At 47.8% G+C, this 25,608-nt stretch overlaps 1 protein-coding gene across 2 annotated transcripts in view; it reads left to right on the top strand.

Moving 5' to 3' along the window:
- Positions 1–25,608, top strand: part of UBAC2 (UBA domain containing 2) — a 108,275-nt gene that overhangs the window by 66,104 nt on the left and 16,563 nt on the right. For both annotated transcript variants that reach the window (XM_063304818.1, XM_063304819.1), the window contains one exon: positions 25,068–25,307. In XM_063304818.1, coding sequence (XP_063160888.1) covers positions 25,068–25,307 — 240 coding nt within the window. The remainder of the gene's footprint in view (positions 1–25,067; positions 25,308–25,608) is intronic.

The raw sequence follows: 25,608 nt of genomic DNA, 5'->3' as shown, positions 1-25,608 counted from the left end.
CCCTATCACTGTTGCCTTTTGCTTTCCTTCTTTCTTGGGCTACTTCTAGTGTCTCAGCAGACAGCCATTTTGCCTTCTTGGTTTTCTCTTTCTTTGGGATGTATTTTGTTGCCGCCTCCTGAACAATGCTGCCAACTTCTGTCCAGAGTTCTTCCGGGACCCTATCTACTAAGTCCAGTCCCTTAAATCTATTCTTCACCTCCACTGCATATTCCTTAGGAATATTAGTGAGCTCATATCTAGCTGATCTGTGGGTCTTCCCTAATCTCTTTAGTCTGATCCTAAATTGTGCAAGAAGAAGTTTGTGATCTGAACTACAGTCAGCTCCAGGCCTTGTTTTTACCGACTGTACAGATGTCCGCCACCTTTGGCTGCAAAGGATGTAATCAATCTGATTTCGGTGTTGTCCATCTGGTGAAGTCCATGTATAAAGCCGTCTCTTAGGTTGTTGGAAGAGAGTGTTTGTTATGCAGAGTGAATTGTCTTGGCAAAATTCTATCAGCTTATGTCCTGCTTCATTTTGTTCTCCCAGGCCATACTTACCTGTAATTCGAGGTGTCATTTGACTGCCCACCTTAGCATTCCAGTCTCCCGTGATGAAAATAACATCTCTTTTAGGCGTGTTGTCCAATAGGTGCTGCAGATCCTCATAGAACTGCTCTACTTCAGCTTCTTCAGCATTTGTGGTTGGGGCGTATATTTGGATCACTGTGATGTTAGATGGCTTGCCCTGAATTCGAATTGAGATCATTCTGTCGTTTTTTGGATTGTATCCAAGCACTGCTTTAGCCACTTTACTATTAATTATGAAGGCTACTCCATTTCTTCTATGGTGCTCTTGTCCACAGTAGTAGATCTGGTGGTCATTTGATGTGAAGTGGCCCATTCCAGTCCATTTCAGTTCACTGACGCCCAGAATGTCTATCTTTAATCTTGACATCTCACCAATAACCACATCCAATTTGCCCTGGCTCATAGATCTTACATTCCAGGTTCCAATGGTGTGTTGATCCTTAGAACATCGGATTCGCCATTCACCACCAGCACCATCGGCCGCTAGCCATCCTTTCGGCTTTGAGCTAGCTGCGTCATCACGTCTGGGGCTAGTTGAGCTCATCCTCTGTTCCTCCCCAGTAGCATTTTGACCATCTTCAGACCTGGGGGTCTCATCTTTCGATGGTATACCAACATATCTCTGGTTGTACTGATCCATTTAGTTTTCACGGCAAGAATACTGGGGTGGGTTGCCATTACCTTCCCCAGGGATCGCATTTAGTCTGACCTCTCTGTCATGACCTTCCCGTCTTGGGTGGCCCTTCATGGTTTAGCTCATGGCATCATTGAGGTGCTCAAGCTCCAGCACCACGACAAGGTAACGATCCTTTGCTGAAGGAGATGTTCCTTGGCACCCCCAAATTTGCTTATGCCATATCCAAAGGGCCAGTTTTATCTATCATGAATAACTATGAAGCAAATTTCAGGAGTGAAAATCAGAGCTGCCTGTATTGCTTTGTTTGCAGTTTTGCCTTTTAGAGTCAAAATGTAAAATCCAAATTTTAATATTTAAAACCTAAAAATATAGATACAAAATGACCTGTCCCTTAACAGATTACCCATTGACAGTTTTCATTTTATGAAAATGAGGCATGATGGTAGCAGATATTTTAAAAGAATAGTCAGCATTAATCTAAAACTAATAAGAAACTAGATTCATGCTCCTCCTGGTTAACTAAGGCTTCCTGGAAGGTAACAGGTGCATTCTGGCAATAGTGAATGCATCCTTGAGAGAGGTTGGTTCTGTCAGTGCTTGAGGAGGAAGTGGTCCCTTCTCAAGGAACCACTGCTAGACCTAGTATGCTAGACAACTTTCGGCCTGTCGCCAACCTTCAGGTGGTGGTTGTGCTGCAGCTTCAGAGAGCCCTGGATGAAACAGATTTTCTGCATCCCTTTCAGTCAGATTTCATGCCTGGGTATGGGACTGAAATGGCACTGATCGTATTTATGAATGACCTTTGGTAGGAGTGGGATGGAGGTTGTCCTTGCTGTTCTTGATCTCTCAGTGGTTTTGGATACCATCAGTCATGGTATGGGGCTGGAAGTTGAACGCACTGTTTTGCAGTGGTTCTCTGCCTTTCTCCAAGGCCATTTCCAGTTCGTACTGGAAGGGGGAAGAGGATTCCTGGATTCAGAGATTTCCCATCTTTATGGGATCTACCTGGACTCATGGCCATTACTTAAGGAGCAAGTGACATCTGTGGCCAGGAGGGCTTTTGTACAAGTTTTGGTGGTGCGCCAGTTGACCCTTTCCTGGATCTGGGAGGGAACCCTACACATACTCACTCATACTTTGGTCACCTCCTGCTTGGATTACTGCAGTGTGTTCTACATGGAGATGCCATTGAAGAACATCTGAAACTGCAGTTTGTGCAGAATGCAGCAGCACAAGTAATTATGGGCATGCTTTGGTACACATATACCTTTGCTTTGTGAACTGCACTGGCTCCCAGTGGGCTTCAGAGTGCAATTCATTGTGCTAGTTGTCACCTATAAAGCCCTTCATGCCACAGGCCAGGACATTTGAGGGACTGCCTTTCTCCAATTGTCTCTGTCTGCCCAATCAGGTCTGGCAGAAGTGGCATGCTCTGGGTTCCATCACTTAAGGAGTATCATCTGATGAGTTCCCAGGAATCATGCCTCTAATGTTGCTGCACCTGCCCTTTAGAACATAATTCTCATCCAGGATTAGGTTGGCCCCAAGTCTGCTGGTTTTTCAGAACACTGTTAAGACCTGGCTTTTCTCCCAGACATGGAGGTCAGGCAGTTAGGTGATTCTGAGAGTGGTTGTTAGAGTTGATGGTTTTGGCTGCTATCCAGATCCAGGACTATTTGGGGTTAAAACTAGCCCTCTGCTATCCTGTTGCTGATCCAGTTAAGCATGTTGTAATCAGTCTTAATGTACTTTACTAATTCGTTTTAAGAAAGTCGCACAGGCAAAATAATTTAGTGTTATTTAAGGATTACATGTATTCCTTTTAAGTTGGCAAATAGGATATAATATTAATTGTAAATCTTTCACTTGCCCAAAATATTTTAGACATTTTGAAAACACATATCTTCTAAATATATGGAAAGTAATTTGTAGTTAGTCAAATTAACCATTCACTAAATCATACTTGAAGAAACAGCAACATAAATGATTGATCCTCCAACAAAGCAATTAGCACTTCAATAACTAATGCTGCTTGCTTGTTGATTGCTCATTCATTCATTCATTCTTTCGGCCAACCATCTCACACAAGCAACTCTGGGCAGTGAATTAAAATAAAACATCAATATAATCATCAAAAAATAATACACAAATGAAGGTGAAAGTTTTAAGAGAAACCCAAGTTTATGCCTTTTATCTGAAACAATAGTTTGCCTGAGTTGTGTGGATTGGACCAAGAGCTGATCATCATATGAGAGTATTTTAAACTCTTTTGAGCTTGGGTTTGTCTATACTTGGCAGTACCTTTGTTCTTTTTATATCATGAATCCAAGGTATATTTAGAAGACCTAAGCACATGGTTGATCAAAAACATATGTGTTTCCTTTTCTGGATGGCTTTATAAATCCACTGCTCTCTGTAGACTATGAGGAACTGAATGTAATTTCATAATGTTTTTGCTTGGCTGAAGCTTAAAACCTATAACCTCCCCTGCCTTTAAGGGAGGAGAACCCCTCCCTCAGCACTGCGTTGTTCTTCAGCCCCACCCATCACAATGCCGGCTATGGGCACCACTGCTGTCCTAGGAGGGGCATGGCACTAAAATCAAGCTCTGTGCCTTAACCAGCACACCCTGGTCCAGCTTTCCCATCCGTGTCTTGGTCAGGGGGATGTTATTGGGAGGATATATAAATGGGGATGGGGGGAAGCAAACCCTGAAAGGCAGGCATCTTTTTAAAACCAAAAATGTATGTGTGGATGTACCATGTTTCGTGCATGAAATGTTTTGCACATCCCTAATAATGTATCATCTGTAAAATGTGACTGTCACTCTTCAGCTACGATACTTTAATATCACATTAAAAGGATTAGGCCCAACAGATTCCTAGGAGGTTTTGTTGATTACCAGTTTTCTTTGATAGCTTAGAACAGGTTGATGTCCTCTGAATATGTTGGGACTATAATTTGCCACCAGCATGACAGGTTGGAGAAAGCTGGGAAGCAAAAATGGAAAGTTACTGAGAAGTCTTGAGTTGATCCTTAAAGTTCTCTTGCCAACTGTATGAAAAAGGCATCTGAAGGAAATGAAAATACGTTGTTTTAATTTAGCAGAACTACCAGATTAATGTATGTTAAATGTTAGAGGGATGTTATATTTAATATTTAAATTAAATAGTAGATAACATTGTGGGACACAGCTATGTTGAGGAAGTAAACATGGGCGTTATTAGTGAAACTTGAAGTACAGAATAGAAACTTTAAAAAAAGGGACTATTTACCATAGTACGGTATTGATAATATCTAAATCAAATCAAATCAATGGCCTAGTAAAATGATCAATAGTTAAGTTTTAAGAGTACAAGGAAGAATAAATATGTTACTAGAATGGAATCTTATGAGTCATGAGGAATGTGCTGAAAATTTAAAATAACCTTTTGGCTTCCTAATATTTTCTTCGCAAAAAGAAAAATAGGAAGATAGGCTTTGGTGATGGGGCAGTTTTGTTTCACATGCATAGCAATGGCTTTGCCAAGATTTCATTGCTTCTTCACTTTTATGTAGAAGAAGGTGGATAACTCTAACTGAACTGATAATGTGTATTTATTCAAAAACTTACAAATGGCATCTTTGTTCTGTATCATGCAGTGGAGAATGTCTGTTTGATTTATCGGAAGTGAAAACAAAGCCACAGCCACTTCCTTTTTTTGTGGGGTTAAGTTTGGGCTGGGATGGTATAGAATACTAGAGAGCACAGTATATATTAAAAAATTTAAATGAAAACATCATACTTAGTTCTGATGAACTGGACCAGAGAAGAAGTCATGAAAGAACATAAACAGTGTTCTCAATTCTTTATATATAGCAGAATTAATATCTTAAATTCAAATTAATTAACACATGTGTAAAATGGTAAAATACTACTCTCCTCCCTCCACTAGTCTGTTAAGTCAAAGGTATACTATATTAATGTAACAGCATTTAATAATTAGGAGTTTTTACAACATTCAAAAAATTGTTTACTTGTTGCATCAGCTAATTTCCCAGACATTTTCAGACATTAATCTTTCTGTGATCATACATGATATATCGCCTCCACCTTTTTCTATAGCAGTGAACTTTTGATTCTAGTCTAGATCCTATAGTTCTCTTTGTTGAAAATTTTAATCAGCAACTGGATCAATGAACAGTAATTAGGGAAATTTCTGACTTTTTTATTCAAAATGACTTGTCTGTTCTTCCGGTTTCAATAACCACACTCTTCATTTATTTTTATTTATTTACAGTACCAGACCAAGTCATAGAATTTAAAAAATGCAGGACACTATTAATACATGTATAAATAACTATATATAGTACATACATACATAAAAAGGAGAAACCCCGTAAAGCTAACATTGCATAGAAAGGACCAAATGGTTTCTATAAGCTAAGGCTATAAATAAAAAATTTGGTAGTGCTTTCAAAACACCTGGGTATTGGTAATTTAATAAGAATACCTCAATTTCCTCATCATGAGTGGGGTCTATCAGACTGAAGAGTGGGTGTATTAGTCTGATCGCCATTGAGAGTACAGTGGGCACTTTAAAAAGATATGTGAAACAGACACAACCTCTGCATTCAAGCAGATACATACCTGCATATTGGCATATTGATCAGCTGCCTTACTACTAGGAAGAGCATGTATACGAGCTAGGGAGAAGAGCCTTCTATGTGGGGCATACAGAATCTTATAGAAGTAATCACAGAGTATTCAAGGGGAGAGAGCAATTCATCTGTATGAGATACGGGAAAATTTGGCTCTGTCCTCCTGGATGTTCTGAATGTCTAAGCCACATATGATCTGCTGAAATTCTGCTAGGCTTTTTTCTAGGCCTAAAGCAAGTAGGGCTAGTATTGACAGTCCACACTGTCTCAGATCTTGGTTGATTTGTTTTTTCAGAGTAGATTGATGTGTATATATATAAGTAACTATATATATACAGTATATAGTTACTTCTTCAGCAAAGGATCGTTACCTTGTCGTGGTGCTGGAGCTTGAGCACCTCAATGATGCCATGAGCTAAACCGTGAAGGGCCACCCAAGACGGGAAGGTCATGACAGAGAGGTCAGACTAAATGCGATCCCTGGGGAAGGTAATGGCAACCCACCTCAGTATTCTTGCCGTGAAAACTAAATGGATCAGTACAACCAGAGATATGTCGATATACCATCGGAAGATGAGACCCCCAGGTCGGAAGATGGTCAAAATGCTACTGGGGAGGAACAGAGGATGAGCTCAACTAGCCCCAGACGTGATGACGCAGCTAGCTCAAAGCCGAAAGGACGGCTAGCGGCCGACGGTGCTGGTGGTGAACGGCGAATCCGATGTTCTAAGGATCAACACACCATCGGAACCTGGAATGTAAGATCTATGAGCCAGGGCAAATTGGATGTGGTTATTGGTGAGATGTCAAGATTAAAGATAGACATTCTGGGCGTCAGTGAACTGAAATGGACTGGAATGGGCCACTTCACATCAAATGACCACCAGATCTACTACTGCGGACAAGAGGACCACAGAAGAAATTGAGTAGCCTTCATAATTAATAGTGAAGTGGCTAAAGCAGTGCTTGGATACAACCCAAAAAATGATAGAATGATCTCAATTCGAATTCAGGGCAAGCCATCTAACATCACAGTGATCCAAATATACGCCCCAACCACAAATGCTGAAGAAGCTGAAGTAGAGCAGTTCTATGAGGATCTGCAGCACCTACTGGACAACACGCCTAAAAGAGATGTTATTTTCATCACAGGAGACTGGAATGCTAAGGTGGGCAGTCAAATGACACCTCGATTTACAGGTAAGTATGGCCTGGGAGAACAAAACGAAGCAGGACACAGGCTGATAGAATTTTGCCAAGACAATTCACTCTGCATAACAAACACTCTCTTCCAACAACCTAAGAGACGGCTTTATACATGGACTTCACCAGATGGACAACACCGAAATCAGATTGATTACATCCTTTGCAGCCAAAGGTGGCGGACATCTGTACAGTCGGTAAAAACAAGGCCTGGAGCTGACTGTAGTTCAGATCACAAACTTCTTCTTGCACAATTTAGGATCAGACTAAAGAGATTAGGGAAGACCCACAGATCAGCTAGATATGAGCTCACTAATATTCCTAAGGAATATGCAGTGGAGGTGAAGAATAGATTTAAGGGACTGGACTTAGTAGATAGGGTCCCGGAAGAACTCTGGACAGAAGTTGGCAGCATTGTTCAGGAGGCGGCAACAAAATACATCCCAAAGAAAGAGAAAACCAAGAAGGCAAAATGGCTGTCTGCTGAGACACTAGAAGTAGCCCAAGAAAGAAGGCAAGCAAAAGGCAACAGTGATAGGGGGAGATATGCCCAATTAAATGCAAAATTCCAGAGGTTAGCCAGAAGAGAGAAGGAATTATTTTTAAACAAGCAATGCGCGGAAGTGGAAGAAGACAATAGAATAGGAAGGACAAGAGACCTCTTCCAGAAAATTAGAAACATTGGAGGTAAATTCCAGGCAAAAATGGGCATGATCAAAAACAAAGATGGCAAGGACCTAACAGAAGAAGAAGAGATCAAGAAAAGGTGGCAAGAATATACAGAAAACCTGTATAGGAAGGATAACAATATCGGGGATAGCTTTGACAGTGTGGTCGGTGAGCTAGAGCCAGACATCCTGAAGAGTGAGGTTGAGTGGGCCTTAAGAAGCATTGCTAATAACAAGGCAACAGGAGACGACGGCATCCCAGCTGAACTGTTCAAAATCTTGCAAGATGATGCTGTCAAGGTAATGCATGCTATATGCCAGCAAATTTGGAAAACACAAGAATGGCCATCAGACTGGAAAAAATCAACTTATATCCCCATACCAAAAATGGGAAACACTAAAGAATGTTCAAACTATCGAACAGTGGCACTCATTTCACATGCCAGTAAGGTAATGCTCAAGATCCTGCAAGGTAGACTTCAGCAGTTCATGGAGCGAGAATTGCCAGACGTACAAGCTGGGTTTAGAAAAGGCAGAGGAACTAGAGACCAAATTGCCAATATCCGCTGGATAATGGAAAAAGCCAGGGAGTTTCAGAAAAACATCTATTTCTGTTTTATTGACTAATCTAAAGCCTTTGACTGTGTGGACCATAACAAATTGTGGCAAGTTCTTAGTGGTATGGGGATACCAAGTCATCTTGTATGCCTCCTGAAGAATCTGTATAACGACCAAGTAGCAACAGTAAGAACAGACCACGGAACAACGGACTGGTTTAAGATTGGGAAAGGAGTACGGCAGGGCTGTATACTCTCACCCTACCTATTCAACTTGTATGCAGAACACATCATGCGACAAGCTGGCCTTGAGGAATCCAAGGCTGGAGTTAAAATCTCTGGAAGAAACATTAACAATCTCAGATATGCAGATGATACCACTTTGATGGCTGAAAGTGAAGAGGAACTGAGGAGCCTTATGATGAAGGTGAAAGAAGAAAGTGCAAAAGCTGGCTTGCAGCTAAACCTCAAAAAAACCAAGATTATGGCAACCAGCTTGATTGATAACTGGCAAATAGAGGGAGAAAACGTAGAAGCAGTGAAAGACTTTGTATTCCTAGGTGCAAAGATTACTGCAGATGCTGACTGCAGTCAGGAAATCAGAAGACGCTTAATCCTTGGAAGAAGAGCAATGACAAATCTCGATAAAATAGTTAAGAGCAGAGACATCACACTGACAACAAAGGCCCGCATAGTTAAAGCAATGGTGTTCCCTGTAGTAACATATGGCTGCGAGAGCTGGACCATAAGGAAGGCTGAGCGAAGGAAGATCGATGCTTTTGAACTGTGGTGTTGGAGGAAAATTCTGAGAGTGCCTTGGACTGCAAGAAGATCAAACCAGTCCATCCTCCAGGAAATAAAGCCAGACTGCTCACTTGAGGGAATGATATTAAAGGCAAAACTGAAATACTTTGGCCACATCATGAGAAGACAGGACACCCTGGAGAAGATGCTGATGCTAGGGAGAGTGGAAGGCAAAAGGAAGAGGGGCCGACCAAGGGCAAGATGGATGGATGATATTCTAGAGGTGACGGACTCGTCCCTGGGGGAGCTGGGGGTGTTGACAACCGACAGGAAGCTCTGGCGTGGGCTGATCCATGAAGTCACGAAGAGTCGGAAGCGACTAAACGAATAAACAACAACAACAACATATAGTTACTTATACATGTATTAATGATTTCCTGTATTTTTTAAATTCTATGACTTGGTCTGGTACTGTAAATAAATAAAAATAATATAGCCCTGCAGTCAGTCACTCATCCTCTAGTCATCTCCTGTATACAGTATTGAAATGCATTCTATATGGGGCTACCCTTGAACAGTATCCAGAAGCTACAGCTGGTGCAGAATGCAGCCGTGCAAGCAGTCTTGGATGCCCCAAGGATAACACATGTAACACCTTTGCTGTGGGAGCTGCATTGGGTGCCAGTTTGCTTCTGGGTCCAATTCAAGGTGTTGATCATCATCATTAAAGCTCTACGTGGCATGGGTCCAGGTTACCTGAGGGACTGTCTCACCCCCATTGCATCGACCCGTCCCACCTGGTCAGGCAGAGAGGGCATGTTATGGACCCTGTCCATGAGAGACTGATGATTGGCAGGGCCCAGGAAGTGAGCCTTCTCTGCCGTGGCCCCTGCCCTGTGGAACACTCTTTCCCCAGAAGGCCCCCTCTTTCCCAGCCTTCCAGAAAGGGGTAAAGACCTGTCTCTGCCATCTCGCTTGGGGCAGGAGGAGGGGGAAATTAATCCTGGGGGGGTTATCACCCTGAAGAGGCCCCCATGAATTACATGAATTTAAATAAAACTTAATTAAGGCTGTGACAAACAAAAATCATAGGTTATTTTGGTTTCTAATATCAAAATTTTCAGTTAACACGAAACCAGAAAACAATTCAATCTCCCTTGACACTTGGTACAGGTATTTTTACCTACTCAGGGTTGTATCTCAAACATTCTGGTATTAGAGGACATTCTATTCTAGAATGGCCCCCAGTAACCCATGTGGAAATACAAAAACTAATTGTGCAACAAAAAATAATAAAGCTCCTGGTTTAGATTTCATTACCTCAGAATTCTTAAATACATCATGGTGTGCTTCAGTGTTAGCCCCTCTTTTCACTGTTATAAATTCCTCTATGGTAATTCCTGAGAGCCAGTTTGGTATAGTGGTTAAGGCACCAGGCTAGAAACAGGGAGACCATGAATTCTAGTCCCACCTGAGGCACATAATTAGCTGGGTGACTTTGGGACAGTCACTCCCTTTCAGCCCTAGGAAGCAGGCAATGGCAAACCACTTCTGAAATCTTGCCAAGAAAACTGCAGGGACTTGTCCAGACAGTCACCAGAGTCAAAAACTGATTTGAAGGCATACACACACACAAAAGTAATTCCTAAAACCTGGCTCAATTCCATCACTCTCCCAATATATAAGAAAAGAGACAGGCTACTGTCCAATTAGACTTCTCTCTGAAATTAGTAAACTCTGTGCTAGATTTCTCTTCCACACATTATAGGACGGGATGTAGTCTGAGAACATTATAGTGCCAGAACAGGTGGGATTTAAGGATGGACATTCTACAATAAATCAGTGCCTAATATTACATCATTTGGCAGAAAAATAAACTTCCAAATAGAGCTGGTTTTACTGCCTTCATCAACTTAAAAATGCCCTTTGAGTCCATTCCCTGAGAAGAACTTTGGAGGGAACCAGCTAATTCAGTGATTAACCATCATCTTCTAATTTGATTATTCAGTTACATTGTGATACAGCACTCAGGTTAAAGGCAATAATTTTGGTGATCCAACAGAGCCTGTTCCAATTCATAAAAGGGTTAAGCAAGGATGTATTCCAGCTCCCCATTGTTTAACCTTTACATTAGCAATATTGTAGCTTTTACCAATCCAGATTTCCATCCTCCATCCCTCACCCGTTGTTCAGTCTCCATTCTTCTGTATGTGGATGATGCAGCTATTCCTTCCATTTCAAAAATTGGGCTATGTAGCAATTTCAAGGAGCTTTCGAGATACTGTGATAGAGAATGCCTCAAAATAAGCTACCAAAAAATGAAAAGTTCTGTTTTTTTCCAGAAGATGCTCTGATAATTTATTAAGTTGGACAGTTAATGGCAGACCCATTGAGCAGGTGAAATCATTTAAAATACCTAGGTATTCACTTCCAATCTTCAACATGCTGGGGTCATCAAATAAGAGAGTTAGCTATGAAAGCTCAAAAAGTATTTCTAGTGATCAACAAATTTGCTAGTTGGCAGGGGAACAACTGTCATGCGCTGCCTACCTCTGAATAACGTTCAGACGCTGGTTTGCAAATCAGGTTCTGGTTTATTTCAGGGTAGGTACAACGTTGGTAGAAAAAAGCTGAGAGTGACAGGAGCGCGCCGGTGCGGGGTTTAAATACCCCGCGCCGGTCAGCGCCCCCTCGCTCACGGTCACGTCACCCCCCTTTGTCCCATGCGTTGCCCTGCCATTGGTTGAGGGTTTCCAGGATCGCCCATCCTCAGGTTTCCATTCTTCTGCTGATTGCTTTCAGCTGGGCGATCCCCGTTGTATTGCCGCTGATGGCTTGGGTGGCTCCGTGATTCGTTTAGCTATTGTTTGTTAGCCGTTAGTCGTTGTGGGTTGATGGCTACTTAACTTGTGCCCCTTCACTTATTTCCTTGTCATTGTCATGAGTGCCATTGCGCTGATGACTTTAGCTCAACGGCACTCATGACATACTGCCCCCTTTTCGAATAGTGTTCTCCCCCGGTTTTCTTGGTTTTCCCCGTGGAGCTGTCAAAACGCCACATTTTTTTTTTTTTTTTCAAAGTTCCCGCCAGAGTAGTTGTCGCCCCTCCCTTTGCTCCTCCCTCTACCACGTGCCTTCCCAGGGTGTGTCCATGGTGCGCATGCTCGGGTTCTGACCTGGCGTGCGCATGCTCCAACCACACCCTGTTTGTTTGGCTCAGTTCGGCGAGGCGAGAGGCGTGGCTGGTCGGGTGCTGCTCAGCTCCAGGTAGGGCCCTTCTTTTCTTATTTAGAGTGCGTCGCCTTTGTTGTGTCTCCTGGGCGTTGCCCCCAGGTTGCCCTGTTGACTTGCTTGCCACTCCCCCGCGGCCGGGGGGCGGGGGGAGGGTGCTGGCGATCGTTTGTCACCACCCCGTGGGCCCGGGGCGGGGGGAGTGAGTCCCGGGGGGGGAAGGTCCACCCAAGTCGCGGGCTTGGGGGGGGCCCTTTCCCTTGGGGCACGGGAGGCGGGGGGGGGCCTGCGGGGGGGGGTTGGTTTAGCTGACCTTGATTGCGGTTTGTCGGGGTATGCCCGGTGAAATGCTCTGGTCAGGTCAGGCGCGTTAACGTTGTGCGCCGCCACCCATTCCGGGTGGGGGAAGTGTTTCCACCTGACCAGATAGTGTAGAGTTCCTCGTTGCTTTCGGGAGTCGAGGATGTCCCTGATCTCGAAGTGGTGTTGCCCGTCGATCATTAGCGGTGCGGGCTGTGGCGTGCTTGGGTGCCATCGGGAGGTGGTTGCCGGTTTTAGGAGGCTGGTATGGAACACCGGGTGGAGTCTCCGGAGGTTGTGTGGCAGGTCCAGGCGTATTGCTACCGGGTTCACTATTTGCGTGACTCGGAACGGCCCGATGTACTTAGGCCCCAGTTTTTTCGAGGGTTGGGTTGACTTTAGGAACTTGGTGGAGAGATAGGCCATATCCCCCGCCTGGAACGTCGGTTGTTGGCGCCGGTGCTTGTCGGCCTGCTCTTTGTAAGCAGCCTGTGCCTCCTTCAGCGCCGCCGTGATTACTGGCCATGCTTCCGCGATCTTCCGTCCCCAGTCGCTGGCGTCCACCTGGGGTTCCGGGGGTTGAGGTAGCTCCGGTATGGGGACGAAGTCGCGCCCCGAGACTACTTCGAACGGGGTTTTCCCCGTGCTCGTGTGGACGGCGTTGTTGTATGCGACTTCGGCGAACGGGAGCAGTTCAGCCCAGTCGTCTTGGTGGTAGTTCGTATATGATCGTATAAATTGCTCTAAGGTGGCATTAAGAACCTCAGTGGCTCCGTCCGTCTGCGGATGCCAAGCCGTAGATAGGGCCTGTTGGGTCCCCGTCAGCTTCAGGAAGGCCCGCCAGAATTTGGAGGTGAACTGTGTGCCCCTGTCGGTCACCACACGTGTGGGACATCCGTGTAGCCTGTACACGTGGATGAGGAAGAGTTTGGCTAGTTGTTGTGAGGATGGGACCGACGTGCAGGGGATGAAGTGGGCCTGCTTTGAGAAGTAGTCCTTCACCACCCAAATGGCCGTTTTCTTCTGGCTGGGTGGGAGGTCCACTATAAAATCCATAGAGATTTCCTCCCATGGGCGGGAGGGTTCTGCCACCCGTTGCAATAGCCCCGCGGGTTTGCCTGGTGCCCGTTTGGCCCTAGCGCACGTTGGGCAGGACGCCACGTAGGTTTTTACGTCTCGCCTGAGCGCGGGCCACCAGAATTGGCGCCGTGTTAGGTGTAGGGTCTTGAGGAACCCAAAGTGTCCCGCTTGCTTGGCGTCGTGTGACCTATGCAAGATCGCCTGGCGTTGCGAGTCCGGGACGTAGATTCTGCCTTCCCCCCATGCCAGGTCTTGCGCCATCGTTAGCTTGTCGGGGTTTGCCAGGAACCAGGGGTCGGTTTTGAGGGCGGCGGCGAGGTCCGTGCGCATTCCCCCTGGTAGTTGCGGTTGGCTTCTTTCCATCGCCGGTTGTCCCGCCGTCGGCTGCGCCGTAGCGTCGAGCTGCCTCCGTGCGCCGCTTCGGGTGGTCACGGCCATCCCCAGTTGCGAGGCGGATAGGACCGTCCCAATGGTGTCTGGGGCGGGCTCTTCGTCTTGGGGCAGCCGGGAGAGGGCGTCGGCCAGGAAGTTCTTCTTGCCCGGCATGAACTTCAGCTGGAAATCAAAGCGGCTGAAGAATTGGGCCCATCGGACCTGTTTTGGGCTAAGGCGTCTAGGCGTTCGTAGGGCCTCGAGGTTCCGGTGGTCCGTCCAGACCTCGAATGGTTGGGTGGCTCCCTCGAGTAGGTGACGCCATGTCTCTAGTGCCGATTTCACCGCGAAGGCTTCTTTCTCCCAGACGTGCCATCGCCTCTCTGTCTCGGAGAACTTCCTTGACAGGTAGGCGCATGGTTTCAGGAGCCCCGTGGAGTCTTTTTGTAGCAGGATGGCTCCCAGGGAGAAGTCTGAGGCGTCGGCTTGGACCACGAACGGCCGTTCTGGGTCCGGGTGCGCGAGGATTGGCTCCGTCGTGAACAGCGCTTTCAGCTTGTCGAATGCGGTCTGGCACGCGGGAGTCCAATTCAGCACTGTGCCTGGGTTCTTGGCGCGTCGGGTGTCCCCCACCCCTTTGGTTTTGAGGAGGTCCGTTAAGGGGAGGGCTATCTCAGCGAACCCCCGGGCGAAGGACCTGTAGAAATTCGCGAATCCCAGGAAGCTCTGTAGTTGCCGTCTGTTGCAGGGCCGCTCCCAGTTTAGCACCGCTTCGACTTTTGCGGGGTCCATTTCGATGCCGTCCCCGGAGATTCGATACCCCAAATAGTCTAGGCGCTCTTTGTGAAACTCGCACTTTGTAGGCTTTGCATAGAGCTGCGCCCTTCTGAGCTTGTCGAGGACTTGCCTGACTAAGGTTACGTGTTCCTCGTGTGTTTTTGTGTAAATGAGGACGTCGTCGATGTAGACCAGGACCCCTTTAAACAGATGTTCATGCAGTACCTCATTGATGAGCTGCATGAACACCCCAGGGGCCCCCGCGAGTCCGAAGGGCAGTACCTTGTACTGGAAAGCGCCTAGGGGGCAGTTAAACGCCGTCTTCCATTCGTCCCCCTCCCTGATTCGGATGCGATAGTACGCCTCGCGAAGGTCCAATTTGGAAAAGACTTTGCCCGTGGACAGGTGGGCGAGCATGTCCTTCACCAGGGGTAAGGGGTATTTGTTGGACAGGGAAGCCGCGTTTAGGCCCCGGTAGTCGGTGCAGAGCCGTAGGGTCCCGTCTTTCTTCTCCCGGAATAAGACGGGGGCTCCGACCGGTGAGCATGCTGGCTCTATGAATCCCCTGTCTAGGTTTTTATCGATGAACTCCCGGAGGGTTGCCATCTCCTTCGGGGTCATCGAATAGATCTTTGGTCTAGGTAGGGGGACGTCGGGCAGTAGGTCGATCCGGCAATCCGTCTTGCGGTGGGGGGGTAGTTGGTCTGCCTCTGCCTCTCCGAAGACCTCGGAGAAGTCGGCGTATTGTTCTGGTAGGTCTGCTGTGGTAGCGGCGTTGTCTTGTGTGGTCGCCTCCGCTCGTCCTACCGTGGGGTTGCTTTTGCCAGCTGGTACTGGTGCTCGATACTCGCCGTCGCCGAATGTGAAGGTGCGGGTCGCCCAGTTGATCCGCGGGTTGTTTTTCGCGAGCCATGGCATCCCCAGGACTGCAATGGGCCGTCCGATGGGCGTGACTACGAACGATGTGCGCTCGGTGTGAGTGCCCATTTGCAGGGTGACCGGCTCGGTTTGTAGCGTGGCTGGTTTCCCTCCCGCTGTAGAGCCGTCCAGCTGATGGAATGCCAGCGGCGTGGGGAGGGGGAAGCAGCGGAGGTCGAGTTTGGCGACTAGGTCGGGGTGGATGAGGTTTTTTGAGCACCCCGAGTCCACTAGTGCCGCGGCCGTGGTGGCTCCGTTGCCGGCAGAGAGTTGAATTGCTGCCAATATTACGGAGCTTTTGTCGTTTCGTTGAGGTGGTCCGCGTTGCTGTCCCACCGCCTGCCTCGCCACGCGTCTCAGGGCAAGCGGGGAGCATTTCCCGCCGGCTGGTCGGGGTCGGTATTGTCCTCTTCTCCCCAGTAAGCGTCCCAGCCCTCTTCCGGTGTCGCTGTGGCCACGGTCATTCGGCGGTGAGGGGGCGGCCCCGGGTTGGGTGGTTTGGGGCTAATTTTCGGGGCGGGCTTGGGCGCGCTGGTCGGCGGTCGGTTGGCGAAGCAATCCGCCGTCTTGTGCCCTAATTTGCCACACCTCCCGCAGGGCTCCCGGTTGAACTTCTTTTTTGGGTATATGGGGCCGGCCATCCCCCCGTGTGGTGCGGGTACCTTTTTCCCGACGTAGTTTGTGTCTTCCGTGGTTGTCATAAGGAAGGTGCGGTGCGCGTGTTCGGCTTTCCCCGCGAGGTGGATCCACCCGTGTAACGTTTCTGGGTCGTCGCGGTAGAGGGCCCATTGGAGAACGTCGCGGTTGAGCCCCCTTTTGAAGATTTCTAGCAGGGTGGTCTCAGACCAGTCGCAGACCTTTCCCGCGAGGGCTTTGAACTCCAGGGCGTAGTCAGGGACCGTGCGTGTGCCCTGTTTAAGTCTCTGGAGTGCGCTTTTCGCCCGTACTTTAGCTAGGGGGTCTTCGAAGTAGTTTTTCATCTCTTTGATGAAAGCAGGGAAGGTGGCGAGGGCGGGGGAGCTGGACTCGTACAGTTGGACGTACCAGTCCGCCGCCCTGTCTTGGAGTTTGATCGCCACGGCGGCGATCTTGTCGGCCTCGGAGTCATAGGAGTGTCCGTGCCTCCCCATGAACTCCCTAGCGTTGGTAACGAAAAACGAGAGTTTTGAGGGGGTCCCATCGAAGAAGATGGGGAAGTCCTTTGGGGCCCGGGCGTTTTGCGCGGCCCCGCCTCTCGCTTCCCGGGGTGTGGTGTCGGCCGCCTGTGCCGTCTGCTGGCTCTCCGCTGGCCCGTGTGGGTTCGGTGCTTCGCTCGGGGTGTGGGCTTGTGCGGGGACGTCGTTGGGTGGTGCGGGGGGCATAAGCGCCTGGAGCATGGTCCGGAGTTCCGTCAGCTGAGCCCGCATGGCCGCGAGTTCAGCTCGTGCCTCCTCGTCCACAGCCCGCGCCGCCGCTGGGGCCGGTTCCGTTGGCGCGTCCTCGGGGGTGGGTTGCCGGTGGGATTCATCGTCCCTCCGCCGCGGGTCCGCTTCCTCCTCCGTCTGATGGGTGTCTCCGTCGTCCTCCTCCGTGTTGAGCACCGTGGGGCTGTCGCTCCACGCCCGTTGCTGGGGTGCGATGTGGGGCGCGGGGTCCTCCGCTGGTTTCGGAAGTCGTGCTGCTCCCTCCCGCGGTCGGGTTGCCTCCGTCGCCATCTCCCCTTGGGGTTGGAGCTGAGGCTCGGGTCGGGTGGGGTGGGCGTCCATGGCTCCGGGAGTCCGCGGTGCCTCTGGCCTCGGTCGGTCCTCCTCTGTCTCTTGCCGCGCGGCTCGCCCTCCTTGCCCGCGCCGTTCCGGCCTCATCTTGCTGGTCTTCTCGCCGTCTACTCCTCCCGCGGCTCGTTGTCGTCCGGTGGGGCTCGGCGAGGCTGAGTTTATGACTCTCAGCTTTATGTCATGCGCTGCCTACCTCTGAATAACGTTCAGACGCTGGTTTGCAAATCAGGTTCTGGTTTATTTCAGGGTAGGTACAACGTTGGTAGAAAAAAGCTGAGAGTGACAGGAGCGCGCCGGTGCGGGGTTTAAATACCCCGCGCCGGTCAGCGCCCCCTCGCTCACGGTCACGTCACCCCCCTTTGTCCCATGCGTTGCCCTGCCATTGGTTGAGGGTTTCCAGGATCGCCCATCCTCAGGTTTCCATTCTTCTGCTGATTGCTTTCAGCTGGGCGATCCCCGTTGTATTGCCGCTGATGGCTTGGGTGGCTCCGTGATTCGTTTAGCTATTGTTTGTTAGCCGTTAGTCGTTGTGGGTTGATGGCTACTTAACTTGTGCCCCTTCACTTATTTCCTTGTCATTGTCATGAGTGCCATTGCGCTGATGACTTTAGCTCAACGGCACTCATGACAACAACTTTGTCTCTGCAGCAATTGAACTATTCAAGACCAAGTTTCTTGGCAACCTGCTATATGGATCTCAGATGTGTATTTACAAAAACTTCTTAATCCTTGAACAAACAAAATTCTTAAAATCAGTAGCACATATCTCATACTCTACTTCTACTGCCAGATTAGAACTAGATTGCGCATTTATCATAACATGCGAATGATTCATTAATGTGGGAGACAAAGAATACTAGTGTGATGAACGCCTACCCAAGTTTCCAACCAGACTCACACAAGAAGCTTATGGATATCTGATTTATTACTGGATAGTATGCAGGTTCAAGAGCAAAGCTGAGAATGGCAAAAGCGCGGATCTTTCAAACAATTAAAGCTCATATAATGATTGCCTATTCTAGAACACCATCAGACTCATGAGCAGGATCACAAAGATATCTGATTTATTAAAGAATAGTATGCAGGATCACAAAGAAAGCTGAGAATGAAAAAAGCGTGCCAAATGCAAACTAAAAACCCACGGTACAAATGAGATCCCTCCCCCCGTAGAATCTTCCCAAGCTCACAATCCCAGGTGCTCCTAACGGCTTCTGATGGTCCACGGGAAAAGTCCTTGAACAAAGCACATAACCCAAACACATTCCATTGAAATGAACATAGATACAGAGCTTGGCACAAGGTTTCACAGCAGCTCCCTCCCAAACAGAAATGCGTGTCAGCCCCATGGCATGTGAAACGTTACAATGTACAGTGCACATTGAAACAGTGAACATGACATACTGCCCCCCCAAAAGAAAGAAAACACTAAGCGGCAGGCTTCAAAGGGTAAGCCAAGTGGAAACAGTTTACTAAATCAGGAGCATTAACGTGGCGAGCAGGCACCCATTCAGGATGAGGAAAGTGTTTCCAGCGGATTAGATACTGGAGGGTGCCTCGAAGCTTGCGAGAATCAACGACCTCCTTGACCTCAAAGTGCTGTTGGCCGTCAATCATGATTGGAGCAGGAGGAGAAGGTTGGGGATGCCAGCAGGAAGAGTGGTGGACAGGCTTGAGCAGGCTGCAATGGAAAACAGGGTGCAAGCATTTCAAATTGTGAGGCAGGTCCAACTTAACAGTAACTGGATTGATAAGACCAACAATAGGAAAAGGACCAATGAACCTGGGAGCAAGTTTTTTAGAGGGTTGTGGGGACTTGATGAATTTGGTAGATAGATATACTTGATCCCCAATTTTGAAATCGTGTTGCAAAGAATGATGTTTATCAGCTTGAAACTTGTAAGCAGCCTGGGCATCAGCCAAAGCCTGCTGAATCACCGGCCAGGAATCAGCCAACTTAACAGCCCAGTCAGAGACAGAACAGGATTGGGGAGGGGGTTGTGGCAGCTCAGGGATGGGAACAAAGTCATGACCAGAAACCACACGAAAAGGGGTTTGCCCGGTACTCTGATGGACAGCATTGATGTAAGCCACTTCAGCAAAAGGCAGCAAGTCCACCCAATTGTCCTGATGGTAGTTAATGTATGCTCTAAGGAATTGTTCAAGGGTGGAGTTCAAAATCTCAGTAGATCCGTCAGTCTCAGGATGGGATGACGTGGACAGCGCCTGTTTGGTGCCAATCAATTTTAAAAATGATTTCCAAAACTGGGAAGTAAACTGTGTCCCGCGGTCGCTGACCAAACAGGAGGGGCTACCGTGGAGATGGTAGATGTGAATGAGAAATAGGCAGGCCAATTGCAGGGCCGACGGGATGGATGCACATGGAATGAAATGGGTTTGTTTGGAGAAAAAATCTTTTACGACCCAAATGACAGTTTTCTTCTGACTGGGAGGTAGGTCCACAATAAAATCCATAGAAATCTCATCCCAGGGGCAGGATGGGCTGGCCACTGGCTGTAGAAGCCCCTGTGGCTTTCCTCCTTTCCGCTTTGACATGGCACAAACAGGACAGGAAGCAACATATTCTTTTACATCACGCCTTAAGGTAGGCCACCAAAATTCACGGCGAACCAAATGCAAGGTTTTGACAAAACCAAAGTGTCCAGCAAGTTTATCATCATGGGAACACTGCAAAACATCAGCTCTTAAAGTTTCAGGCACATAGAGGCGGTGTTCCACCCACACCAGACCGTTTTCAAAAGAAACATTGTCTCTATTAGCTAGCAACCAAGTGTCAGATTTCAGTGCCTGGAGAAAGTCCTTCTGTAACTGACAAGGAACTTGCACTTTCCGCTTTGCAGACTAGGCTGGGGGCGGGGTTGCCTGCGCACGGGTCTGGCTCCGAGTGACGGCAACCAAGCCCAGTTGTGGTTCAGTGAGAACAGTCCCTACTATATCTGCCACGTGGTCAAGGTCCTGAGGTAAACGTGACAAAGCATCAGCCAGAAAGTTTTTCTTTCCCGGGATAAATTTTAACTGGAAGTTAAAGCGACTGAAAAATTGAGCCCAGCAAATTTGTTTAGGACTGAGATGCCAGGGGGTGCGGAGGGCTTCCAAATTCCTGTGATCAGTCCAAACCTCGAAAGGGCATTTAGCACCTTCCAAGAGGTGACGCCAGGCTTCCAAAGCAACTTTTACAGCAAAAGCCTCTTTTTCCCAAACATGCCACCAGCGTTCAGTTTCAGAAAATTTTCTGGACAAATAAGCGCAGGGTTTCAAGTGATTTTCAGAATCTCTCTGTAACAATATAGCCCCAACTGAGGAGTCAGAAGCATCAACTTGGACCACAAAGGGGCGTTCAGGATCGGGGTGCTGTAAAATAGGCCCAGCAGTGAAGAGGGTTTTTAACTTCTCGAATGCTGCCTGGCATTCAGGCATCCAATTCAGCACTGCCCCAGGGTTTTTTACGTTGCGTGTCTCCCCCAAACCCTTGGTATGGAGCAAATCAGTAAGGGGCAAAGCAATCTCAGCGAACCCCTGGATAAATTGGCGATAGTAATTACTGAGCCCGAGGAAACTTTGCAATTGCCTCCGGGTGCGGGGACGTTCCCAACTTAAAATTGCCTGAATTTTTTCAGGGTCCATTTCAATGTCCTTGTCAGATACCTAGATAGTCAAGTTGGGTCTTGTGAAACTCACATTTGGAAAGCTTGGCATAAAGCTTGGCATCTCTAAGCTTACTTAACACCTGTTTGAGAAGGCTTTCGTGTTCCTCCTCGGTTTCAGTGTAAATGAGCACATCGTCCAAATAAACCAGGACCCCTTTAAACAAATGATCATGTAATACTTCATTAATCAATTGCATGAAGACTCTGGGCGCCCCTGCTAACCCAAAAGGGAGGACTTTGTACTGAAATGAACCCAGTGGACAATTAAAAGCGGTTTTCCACTCATCTCCAGCTCGTATGCGAATGCGGAAATAGGCTTCATGAAGATCGACCTTGGAGAAAATCTTGCCCTTAGACAAGTGAGCTAACATGTCCTTCATGAGTGGCAGAGGGTATTTGTTGCAAATTGAGACGGAATTTAACCCTCGATAGTCCGTACAGAGTTGAAGCGTGCCATCTTTCTTTTCCCGGAAGAGCACAGGTGCCCCAACTGGGGAATTTGCAGGTTCAATAAACCCCCTTGACAGATTTTTGTCAATAAAGTCCCGTAATGCCTCAAGCTCCTTCTGAGTCATTGGATAAATTTTCGGCTTGGGCAATTGAGCGTTGGGAACCAACTCTGTTGCACAATCAGTTTTTCGATGATGGGGTAGCTGATCTGCTTCCATTTCCCCAAAGACGTCTGCAAAGTCTTGGTATCGATCGGGCAAGCCTTCTAAACGTGCCAAACTAGGGCGCTACGTGGCAATTGCAGCCCTTCCAACCCCCGCACTTGAAGCTCTCTCCACAGTAGGGGCTTGGTAAAACCCATCCTTAAAAGTCAGAGTTCCATGTTCCCAATTTATATGTGGGCTTTGATAGGTCAACCAGGGAATCCCCAGAATTACTAAGGGGTTGCCAACAGGTGCCACTACAAATTTTAAAGTCTCATGGTGGCTGCCCATTTGCATTGCGACAGTTCCAGTGAAATGGGTTGCCAACCCCCCCCCCCACCGTTGAACCATCCAACTCTGTGAAGATCAAAGGCTGCTGGAGGGGGAAGCTAGGCAGGTCCAAAGCAGCAACCAGATCAGGGTGAATTAGACACCTGGAACACCCAGAGTCAACTAAAGCCCAGACCTCTGTTGTCTTTGCAGGAGCCCAATTTCACTTTTACTGCTAAAGTGGGACAGTCAGCACTCACCATAGCATCCTCGCGCCCATCCTCCTCCACCTGCCCGCAGGCACTCTTCTTGGCAGGAGGCTGGCATTTCCTGCCGGCTCCTTAGAGTCATCTTCAGCCTCTCCTGAGAAGTAGGCTACTTCCTCAGCATCGGCTGCCCCCTTGGCTGCTGTCATCCGCCACGAGGGGGGCAGCGATTTGGCCAGCAGCTTGCCCACTTGATCTCCAGCCTTGGCTTTTGGGCAATCAGCTGCTCGATGCCCTTCCTTTCCGCATCGTAGACACTGACCCCTCGCATAGCACTGATCTCTCTCCTCTTCCCAGGCTCTATAGCCTGGCCGGCAGCAGTTGCAGCACTTCGGGGTCCCCTCATGGTGGCTGGTTGTTTTTCAGGTCATTTGGTTTGCATGAAGGTATGCTGGGCGTGCTCAGCCTTGCCGGCCAGACAGATCCATTCATACAATGTCTCTGGGTCGTCTCTACGCAACACCCACCGCAGGACGTCCCGGTTGAGTCCCTCTTTAAACCGTTCTATTAAGGTTGACTGAGACCAGTCGGGGATTTTCCCAGCTAAAGCCTTAAACTCCAGGGCATAATCAGCTACAGACAGTTGGCCCTGGGTAAGATCCTTCAGTGCCTTTTTAGCTCTTGCCTTGGCTAGAGGATCCTCAAAATGCAGCTTTAATGCCCACACGAGGTCCTCAAAATACTCAAGCTCAGGGGAGTCAGCCTCACTTAATTGAACATACCAGTCAGCCGCTCGTCCCTTCAGCTTGGTGGCAATGGCAGTTATTTTAGCCTCTTCGGAAGGGAAGTATGGTCCAAACTGCCTAATGTAACTTTTAGCATTAGTGAGAAAGAAAGATAACTTGGTTGGATCCCCATCAAACTTGACAGAAAAGTCTTTCACCCCCACTCCTGTTGGAGCTGAATCAGTGGCTGCTTGAGTGGTTGGGCCCCAGGTTACAGTAGTTCTCCCTCCTTGGGGTGGGGACACTGGTGGTCAACTCTGCAGGGTGGAGATTCATCCCAGCGCCGTCTCCGGCTCTGCTCTGCTGGCGGTCCGGGTGGGGGGATGGGGGATGATTGCATGGAGCTGGAATCTCCTTCACGCCTCGGCTGCCCTCCCACCCCGATAGAGACAAGTTTCTTAATATGTACTCCATCGATTCTATTTTGGCCTCCACCACTCTTAGCCTTTCAGGGGTTTGAGATTCCTCCCTCCCTCGCTTGTTAGGCTGTCTCCCTGTTGATACCGTGGTAGATTCTACGTTTGGGGTCAGCGGAAACCGATACTTCCAGGACGCCTGGGACATCCCTGGCTGGGGTTCTCCCATTTCATCCCAGGTGATCAACTCTGCGGGCGATTTGCTGGGTGCTGGTTGCTCTGGTTCTCTCCCATCGTTGGATTCCTCCACCTCAGGGCTGGAACTCGAATCCTGCCAGAAACCTGAAGGTTCTGGGGTGAGGCTCAGTTCTCCACTCTTGACCGTTGACTCGGGCATCAAGCCAGTTGGTTCCTCAAGTCCCCCGGTCATGAGCTTGGACTTGGCCATTGTTAACTATCTCCCTCACAAGAAACTAATCTTGGTAGGAGCTAACGGTACAACTTTGGTGTTTCTCAGCTTTATGTAATGATTGCCTATTCCCACACCATCAGACTCATGAGCAGGATCACAAAGATATCTGATTTATTAAAGAATAGTATGCAGGATCACAAAGAAAGCCTTGAACAGGTGAGATAACCCAAATAGACATTCCAAAGCCTCTACATCAGTGCCTGGTACAAAAGAACAAGAGCAGCCCCCTCCCAAACAGTAACACGTGTCAGCACCAGCATGGCATGGGAACTGGTTACGATGTTCACAGGAACATTGGAACAGGAACCATGACATTCTGCCCCCCCTAGAAAAAAAATTAAACTACAAAACAGTGAAGTACAAAAGAAATCAGGGGTGAGGTTTTTCAGGATAAGCAAGATGAAATTGGCGAGCTAAATCAGGAGCGCTAACGTGTTGAGCAAGCACCCGCTCAGGATGGGGAAAATGTTTCCAGTGAACGAGGTATTGCAGGGACCCCCAAAAGTGATGGGAGTCAAGGATGCCTTTCAATTCGAAGTGTTGGTGTCCATCAATCATGATCGGAGGAGGTGAGGGTGGAGAAGGGTGCCAGCGGTCAGAAGTGCAAAACGGCTTCAACGAACTACGATGAAAATCAGGGTGAAGGCATTTCAACTTGTGAGGCAATTGAAGTTTAAGAGTAACAGGATTGATAATGTCGATAGTGGGAAAAGAGCCAATGAATTTAAGTGCCAGTTTCTTAGAAGGTTGGGAAGATCTGATGTACTTGGTGGAAAGATAGACTTTGTCAACAATTTGAAAGTCTATCTGTGGAGAACAGTGTCTGTCAGCATATTTTTTTATAGGCGGCTTGAGCGTCAGCAAGGGCCTGTTGAATAACTGGCCAAGAGGCAGAAATGCGGGCTGCCCAGTCAGCAGCAGAACCCGCCTGAGAAGGGGGTTGCGGCAACTTGGGAATGGGAACAAACAGTAACACGTGTCAGCACCAGCATGGCATGGGAACTGGTTACGATGTTCACAATGACATTGGAACAGGAACCATGACAACTAGCAACTTCTAAGTTTTGCTTAGGAATTAGAAGTAATACATTTTTGACATCCAAAATAGATTTTGAATTTTGCTGAGGGAACTAACAATATTGTCTGAATTTTGCTTGTCAATATGTCGTTCTTACAGCTTTATTTTAATTTCTCTTTGCTTCTAGATTTCTGGAATGTGCTACAGTAGTAGTCTTTTAAAAGTGTACCGTGTACTTTGTGTGCCCACTGGCATAGCAAGGATATTTGCTTGGACTCTTGAACCAATTTTCTCATCTGTGGAGCCATCTAATGAGTTTGGAGTTGGAATGGGAGCAACTATTGATATACAGAGGCAACAGCGGATGGAGCTACTTGATCGACAGATCCTGATGTCACAGTTTGCTCAGATGAGGCGGCAAAGACAAGTAAAGTTTTTTTCTGTGGGATGTAGCTTATTTGTGAAATGGAGATGTACCATTTATAAAGTGAATCCTTCATAAAATTAACAGTATTATGGACATGTTCTGTTTATTCACAGAACTTTCTTAATCTGGCCCCTAATAAATTATTAATAAGATAAATCCCTAATAGCTTCATTTGCACCACATGCCAAATTTGGTTTTTATTAATCTTGGTTAGACTTTTCTCTGTATGTGTGTCTGTGTCTGTTTCTTGCTTTAGGGTGTTGTTCAAACACACCATTTGATCAATTTATAGTTGGATGTA

The sequence above is a fragment of the Candoia aspera genome, chromosome 5, assembly GCF_035149785.1.
Source record: "Candoia aspera isolate rCanAsp1 chromosome 5, rCanAsp1.hap2, whole genome shotgun sequence".
NCBI lineage: Eukaryota > Metazoa > Chordata > Lepidosauria > Squamata > Boidae > Candoia > Candoia aspera.
This window is presented reverse-complemented; position numbering and strand designations above follow the sequence as displayed.